Source organism: Trachypithecus francoisi, unplaced genomic scaffold, assembly GCF_009764315.1.
Source record: "Trachypithecus francoisi isolate TF-2019V2 unplaced genomic scaffold, Tfra_2.0 Lachesis_group1, whole genome shotgun sequence".
Lineage (NCBI taxonomy): Eukaryota > Metazoa > Chordata > Mammalia > Primates > Cercopithecidae > Trachypithecus > Trachypithecus francoisi.
The window spans coordinates 169,775,908-169,783,907 of record NW_022681454.1 but is presented as its reverse complement, the minus strand read 5'-3'; the positions used below and the strand labels follow the sequence as shown (position 1 = coordinate 169,783,907).

At 36.2% G+C, this 8,000-nt stretch overlaps 1 protein-coding gene and 1 long non-coding RNA gene across 4 annotated transcripts in view; one reads left to right on the top strand and one right to left on the bottom strand.

Moving 5' to 3' along the window:
• LOC117086153 overlaps positions 1–8,000 on the top strand; it is a 28,996-nt gene continuing 20,996 nt past the window's right edge. The window contains exon 1 of the long non-coding RNA XR_004438219.1: positions 1–27. This is a non-coding gene — a long non-coding RNA (uncharacterized LOC117086153). The remainder of the gene's footprint in view (positions 28–8,000) is intronic.
• WDR17 (WD repeat domain 17) overlaps positions 858–8,000 on the bottom strand; it is a 117,304-nt gene continuing 110,161 nt past the window's right edge. For 2 of the 3 annotated variants that reach the window (XM_033215733.1, XM_033215735.1), the window contains exons 26-30: positions 7,172–7,274; positions 6,131–6,232; positions 4,041–4,139; positions 3,537–3,720; positions 858–1,033 (exon numbers count right to left, since the gene is read on the bottom strand). In XM_033215733.1, the coding sequence (XP_033071624.1) occupies positions 914–1,033; positions 3,537–3,720; positions 4,041–4,139; positions 6,131–6,232; positions 7,172–7,274 (608 nt within the window). In that variant the 3' untranslated portion in view covers positions 858–913. The remainder of the gene's footprint in view (positions 1,034–3,536; positions 3,721–4,040; positions 4,140–6,130; positions 6,233–7,171; positions 7,275–8,000) is intronic. The other variant, XM_033215734.1, reaches the window with a different exon arrangement.

The following is an 8,000-nucleotide window of genomic DNA, read 5'->3' as shown; positions in this document are numbered from 1 at the left end:
CCAGGATGGTCTCGATCTCCTGACCTCGTGATCCGCCCGTCTCGGCCTCCCAAAGTGCTGGGATTACAGGCTTGAGCCACCGCGCCCGGCCTACTATGCATTTTATAAAGGAGAACATGTGTCTAAGTTGAAGATCACTGTGCACACCTTACATTTTAACATTTCAAGATATTCAATCATTCACATATCCATTAAGTACTTACTGTATATCTAGCATTCTTCTAGGTGTTGCACAATTTAATATTTCAATATTTCAACAATAGGATATTTTGATACCTTTTATGCTGTGTGAAACTTTTATATGCTTTTTAGATTATTCAGTCCTTTATAATTTAAATATTTCCTCCTTCTCAAAAGTAGCTATTACTGTTTATAAAAGAGGTACCTGTTTTTCCTTTAAATTATACACGTATTTTATTTATTGAAGTTAATTAATAAATTCACTGTTATTTCCCACCTCTCCCAACCTGCAATCCTTCTCCCAACCTCTGGCACTTGAACAACAAAGATTAAGGTAATACGAACCCACAAAGTTTTTCTTTAAAAAAAAAAAAAATCCATCATTCTCAGCAAACTATCGCAAGAACAGAAAACCAAACACCGCATGTTCTCACTCATAGGTGGGAACTGAATAATGAGATCACTTGGACTCAGGAAGGGGAACATCACACACCCAGGCCTATCATGGGGAGGGGGGAGGGGGGAGGGATTGCATTGGGAGTTATACCTGATGTAAATGACTAGTTGATGGGTGCTGATGAATTGATGGGTGCTGACGAGTTGATGGGTGCAGCACACCAACATGGCACAAGTATACATATGTAACAAACCTGCACATTATGCACATGTACCCTAGAACTTAAAGTATAATAATAAAAAAAGAAAAAATCCAGCATGGAAAAAAAATCTTCTATCAGAATGGATTGAGTCGTATTCCAGTCCCTAAAGGTGAGAATGGATTCACCTTTGCCCACATCAAAGCGTCATTCAAGGAGATAGCAGATTTCCCGTCTTCAAGGAAAAACACAGGGCCCTGCGCAGTGAGAGTTGAGGAAAGTGAAGATGAGATGATAAATTTGCGAAGTATTTTTAAACTTTCAGACAGAGAATCACTGCAATAAAAAACCTGATATTTAGGCAATGCTAATAAAAATTTAAGAATATGAGAAAATTAGTGTTTTTGAGTTGGACCCAAATATAGAAACATTTGCAAATGTCTTAACATTACATCATTATACCCTAATATCTGTCAAAATAGAATTGTTTTCAATTTAAATTCTTCAAATACAGTAGTACTGCCAATGACAAATACGTTTTGTTAATCTGGTAACTGCCACAAAGTTTACTTATTTCATAAAAGCATATATGCCTAATAATAGACTTAAATATATTTCACTATTTTACTCATGTAGCCTATGTCAATACATCTGGGAAAATTATTTAAGCCAGAAACTTTAAATGTGCTCTCCAGAAGATGAAGAATATTGTTCCATATTGTATATATAGTTTAAAATATGTTTAGTAGGGGCCGGGCGCGGTGGCTCAAGCCTGTAATCCCAGCACTTTGGGAGGCCGAGACGGGCGGATCACGAGGTCAGGAGATCGAGACCATCCTGGCTAATACGGTGAAACCCCGTTTCTACTAAAAAATACAAAAAACTAGCCGGGCGACGAGGCGGGCGCCTGTAGTCCCAGCTACTCGGGAGGCTGAGACAGGAGAATGGCGTGAACCCGGGAGGCGGAGCTTGCAGTGAGCTGAGAGCCGGCCACTGCACTCCAGCCTGGGCGGCAGAGCAAGACTCCGTCTCAAAAAAAAAAAAAAAAAAAAAAAAAAAATATGTTTAGTCATGTGATTTTCTTGCTTATTTATAATTTAGTTGCATCAGTTATGATACATGCCAAAGTAGTTATGAAGAACCAAAGGCGAAGCGTTTTCAATCTATATTACCTAGCTCTGATAAGGAAAAGCATAATTTCAAAAACACAAGATGCAATACATATTATGTTTTCTTAATTAGGTTCTAAAGTTGTTGAGTTTTGGGTCTGATTTCAAATAATACAACTTGTAGCAAATTATTTCTAGATAATGGAAACCTCATCATAGGAATACGTAAAGTAGACAGCTTCCTATTAGTAGGCACTAGAAATTTCACAATTATAACCCAAACACATCAACTTTCTGATGAAATAGAAATATCCTGGCAGGACAGCACTCCATCTATACCAGCCATGTGGGCCTCAGTGTACATGAGATAATTAGTAGCTCTTTTCCTGGATGTAGGCTTGGTTAGATAGTATCTTATGTAGATGTAGAGAGGTTAGATAGTATCTTTTAGGTCAAGGTCAGATGGAGAAAAGAAACCTTAAGAAAAGGAGGAAAGAAACATGAAGGTACTAAGTACTAGAAATGGTACACAAAGGGCAGAGAATGGCACTGATGACATACTCCAAAGATTTCATAATGTTTCTTGCTCTTTACTAAAAGTTATTTAATTTCCTGATTTGGTTCTTTATTTCTGAACGTAAATGGATAATAAAGGTGTATACAACTATGTGTCCTGTGTTTTGGAAGACACTGGTTATGTTTTGAGACTAAACTAGCTTGCAGTGGCAAGCTAAGCTACGGTTAGGATTTATATCAGTATCCAGCTGCTTCATTTGTTTTGGGTGGCTATGGCGAAACCTGCCTTCTTCATTGGCCTAGCATGTAGAAATGTGACTTTTCACATTACATTAGAAATACATAAGAATCTGCTCAATAAGTTGTGTATATTATTGGGAGGTGGGGATCTTTTAGTCTAATCTGTAGTCTCAATTTGTATTTCAGGGGATTTGGCTTTGTTTACTTCATGGGGACACCTACAACTAGTCCTGGCTCTAAGACAATAAAGATTTCTCTATTTCTTAGAGACAATGGCACCCCTGGGTCATACTGGGAGGCTCTGGTATCATTCATCATCATTAGTTTGACTGTACATTAGGGACCAATCCTTGGCAATTAGACATCCCTCACGATTAATTCCAGTAATTTTTAATTGCTGAAAAAGTCCGTAACTCGATGTAAGAACATGCACAATATATTAATGATATAATATACATCTCTCAGTTCTTAATTGCTTTGCTTTTATACATCATAGATGGTGACTAGAAAGTGAATGTAATCTACTGTGACATAATCATCTAGTGTTGACTGTTGCTTTGTCTCCCTTATATAATTCCGAACCTCAGGATATGACCTGTATATAGTTTCAAACATAGTTGTTACAAAGTATACATATCATTTGTTACTAAGTATACATATTACATGACTTGCTTCTGTGGTAAGAAGTCAGCACAATTATTGTATCTGAATGTATTTTAAGCCAAAAGAGGCCACTTGCACTAACTATGGAAGCACTAGAGGTAGTATGTTCTTACTGGGCCCCAGTCCTAAATTACCTACTTTTACCCAAATTAGGCTTATTTTAAGGTATCATTTCAAAAAGTAAACACATAAAAATGGTGAAATGCACTTTATGTGTGATATTAGGCTTTACCTGGATTTTTAATCCCGTAAGACAAGAAATGTGTATATCGGAATGACTTGGAAGATTTGATCCAGTCACATAATCTGGTCCAATAATTCCTTTCAGTGACTCTTCTTTTAGTCTCTTTAATAAAGTTGCATAAACCATTCTTTGTGAATCAGAAGGGGGTGTATCCGGAGAGCCTTCTAATGATCTATATTTTCAACAGATGTCAACATTTCATTTTGGCGAATCATAGAATTTTTGATGTTTAGATTAGAAATTATCCCTGATAATTATTTAGTTCCCCTTTATTGACGGAGGCAAATCATCTTTAGACTTAATTTATAGTAAAACAAAGGACTAAATGGCAGAAAAGTATGGCACTGTAAATTATTACTGCATATATGCCGAACAAATCAAGATTCCGCTAAATTCTGCTAAAATGAATAATGAAACAACACATACTTCCAACAAGTTTGTCTACAACGTAAATTCCTTCTGCCTTCCAATTTTTATACAGTATTTACTCACCTGCTGGTGGACTGTGTGCAAGCTCTCCATGCATCCAGTTCCTCAGAAAGATATTCAATTTTTAAAGGTACTGACACCTCCCGACGTTTTAATAGCTGACTGAATGTGTGAAAAGGAAATTAACATCTGATATCAAAAACTAAGACATCAGAAAAAGCAAACAAACTTTAAATGTGCTTTTAGATTTGTGTTTCTGTATACAGACATTACACCTTATATATAATATACATATAGAATTTTTTTAGTATATGTGTATATATGCTCACCTGTATATTTAATATATTTTAGCAGAGTCCCTGGAAAGTCAAAGTTATTCAGTCAACGTTGGGTGGATGAGTAACTGAGTGAGCGGATGAATAAATGAACTGCATAATGTATGGAGAATAGTTGGACAAGTCAAGTGATGTTAAATAATAGCCACCGTGAGAGAGAACACTTAACTGTGACCCTGATGATTTAATCTTGAATGACAGAAAGAGAACACAGGAGAAGGAGATTTGAGAAGAAAGATGATTTGAATTCTGAGCATACTGACTTTTAGGCTGGAGTTTAGCAAGCTGCTGAATATACATACAGGAGTTTGAAGAGTAGGCTATTCCTGAGTATAAGACACTGAGTTACTTCTTCAGAAGTGATAGGTGAAGCTAGAAAGTGGTGAGGTTTCTAAAGGACACCATATAACAAGGAGAGGGGAGGGAGTGGAGCTGTGGGAGGAGAGTGGGATGGAGAGGAGCAAAAAGGGAAGCAGAGGAGGAGAGAATGAAACTTTGGGGGCTCACATATTTAGTGGGTCAGAAAAATAATGATAAGCAGCAAGACAACAAAGATGAAATTGTCAGAGATGATAAATTCTTTAATATTAGGAAATTATTTCTCTTTCTAAGCTAACACAGTCCCTAAACTTAGTCACATTCTCTCGTCTCTCCTAAACCATTTTTTTTCTTTTTGCTTAATCAAGAATTTTTCTTTACTTTTATAATTATATATAGCTGAACATACTTCATTAAACATTATTTTACATCTATGTGATATATCCTACTGCTCCTATAATATCTTTTAATATTGTTAAATGTTGCTTTCCAATTTTGGTTATGTTACCTATGTAGAAAGGGGTTTTTCCCTGAGTATGCTGACAATATTAATTCCGTATTATTCCTTATTTGCACTAGGTGACAGCTAGTGCTTCACCTACACAATAGGGAAAATAAGTTAGGAATGAGAAAACCTGTTCTTCTCAGAATCTTCGGCCACATATGAACTCAGAAAAACTGCTTAACCACAGACCCTCTGCATTTGTTAAAATGGTCACCCACTAAGCCATTTAGCTAACTACTAGACTTGGAAGTAGCTTTTCATGGAAGGCACTGTGAATTTTATTTTATAGTATAAGAAGTTTCAAGTACAAGGGCTGAAGTTAAACAAGTTGTTAGAAAATGTAGGAGTATGGCTAACAGGTTATGCCTGAATATAAAATATTAAAATAGTAAGTAACCTGCTACTTCCAAACTCCCTTTACTTTGCCTTTTCTGCTATAGAGATTGAAGAGCTACAATATTCAGTTTCCTATTTTCTTTTAGTGAGATGTGGGCATAAAACCCTAAGGAGGACCTTCTTCCCTGAATAAAATGGTCTTGCCAGGAGAAAGTCCTTTGTGGTCTCTATCTTTCACTCTTACCTCTTTCCTACTTAGAATGTAGTCACAATTCATGGAGGGCTAGCATCTCTCTTGTAACCATGGGATACTCAAGCAAGAGGAAATAATCCAAAAATATCACAGTGGAAAGAAGGGGAGCATCAGGTCCTTGAAGAAATCACTGCAAGGCAGTAAAAGCCCTAGAATGCCTGTCTTAAGTGTCTTGACGTGAAAGATCAATACACCCTAGGAGTTTAACCTAGTATTAGAATTTTTATTATTTATAGCCTAACACATCTCTAATTTATGTGCTGCTTTATTATAAAGCACATGCGGAGTAAACAGACGGATACTTGTAATAATATATTTGATACTTTCTATAATCCACTTAGAGATCATCCATCTTAGTGAAAGACATTGCTCTAATGTCACGATGGAAGAAAAAAACCTTTTTTACCTTGTGTACTCATAAAGTGCTGGAACAATGCTTTGGTACTGTCTTCTGATAGCCAATAATGCACCAGTGTAACCACATAATATTAGCAACTCATTTCGAGCTCTAAAAGAGAATACACTTATTTTCATAAATTCCCCAATTTGCGGCATAGAACATTACTCTGACACACAGTTCAGGTACTTGTGTCTCTATATTCTGAAAGGTGACATTTATAGCAATGTATGTTTAGAAACTTTTCTAAACTTAAGGAAAATTATCCATCAGTTCCTAATTCCTATTCAGATATTTATACTGTATTATCAATTATAATATAAAATAAGTCTTTAAATAATATTTCACTCTTGCATGCTTGTTTTTCTCTATTTCCTGGCTGTTTCTTCATGTAATTTATCCCTAAATAACTCCTTTGGTCAGGTGGAGGGAGTCCCGGATACCGTGTAGACTCTAGGAAAGGGTCAAGAATGTCTTCTGCAGTTCTTACACAGGGAGTTAGCCAGTTTCCCAGGCTTCTGCATCCATGTTTCCATACAGGCTTTAAAACAAGTAGAGCCCGAAGTTTCTCTTGTAAATTATACAAGAGTCTCTGACAACTTTAGTTATATAGATAACAATGTCTTTTAATAAGACTTGAATCCAGGGATGATGTCTATTTTGTACTTTCTAGCCTTTTACTTCTTTCCTACAAGCTCAGTATAATGCTTTGCATACAATGGATATTTAATAAATATGACCATGAGTTTCTTATGGACTTGAGGTCCAAAAGTTTTGAACTTGCTTTCTTTAAACCAGGTATGTGTGTGTACATATAAAAACATAAGCATACCAGATATTAAGTGGACCACTAAAATTTAATATTCTATTTCAAGTTGACCTCTACATTTTTTTTCTTAAAAATATAACAAACACAAATACAATCTTTCTACAAGTGTAGCTACCTGTCCAAGATAATCCTATTTCCTGATCTGAATACCAAAAACAATGGAGCCACTTTAAAATTATCACATAGATTCACTTATATATTTTGCAGAAAAAAATACTCACTCAGTACATGTATGCAAGAGTAATTTTTCAGTACGAATATAGCTCAATAGGTCAAGAACAGGGTATATGGTATCCAAAGTCCAATCCGAACTACTGATGTATTCTGGAAAAATAAAACCAGATGAGAGATTCATTAAATAACAGTCTCAAAATTTATTCATCCATTTTTTAACTTATATGATGAATTTTCTGTGAGTCAGTACTACCTGCCTCTGTTTTCTAGATCACAAGTATTTTCCTATTCATCCTCTCTCAGGTCCCCATACCATAAAATTGGAAGAGATGCCATATTTCACATCAGCATCACTCTCCTTTTTAAATTGAGGATGACTAGTTCTTGATTTTAAGGCTGATCACTGATATAGTTAGGATGCTGGTCCTCTCTAGAGCTCATGTTGAAATGTAATCCCCAATGTTGGAGTGGGGAGGTGTTTGGATTAGGGAGGTGGATTCCTCATGAATGGCTTAGTGCAATCCCCTTGGTGATGAGTGAATTCTTGTTCTGAGTCCACAAGAGATCTGGTTGTTTAAGAGTGTGGCACCTCCCTTCCTCTCTCTCTTCCTCCCTTCTCTCTGCTCCTGCTCTCACTAAGTGATATGCCTGCTCCTGTATCCCCTTCTGCCATGACGAAAAGCTTCCTAAGGCCTCACAGAAGCTGAGCAAATACCAGTGCCATGCTTCTGGTACAGCCTGCAGAACTATAAGCCAGTAAATCTACTTCCTTTATAAGTTACCCAGCCTCAGGTAATTCTTTATAGCAATGCAAAAATGAATTAAAACGATCATCAATATGAAAACAAAGATCAAATAAATGAGTATATTTTAAAT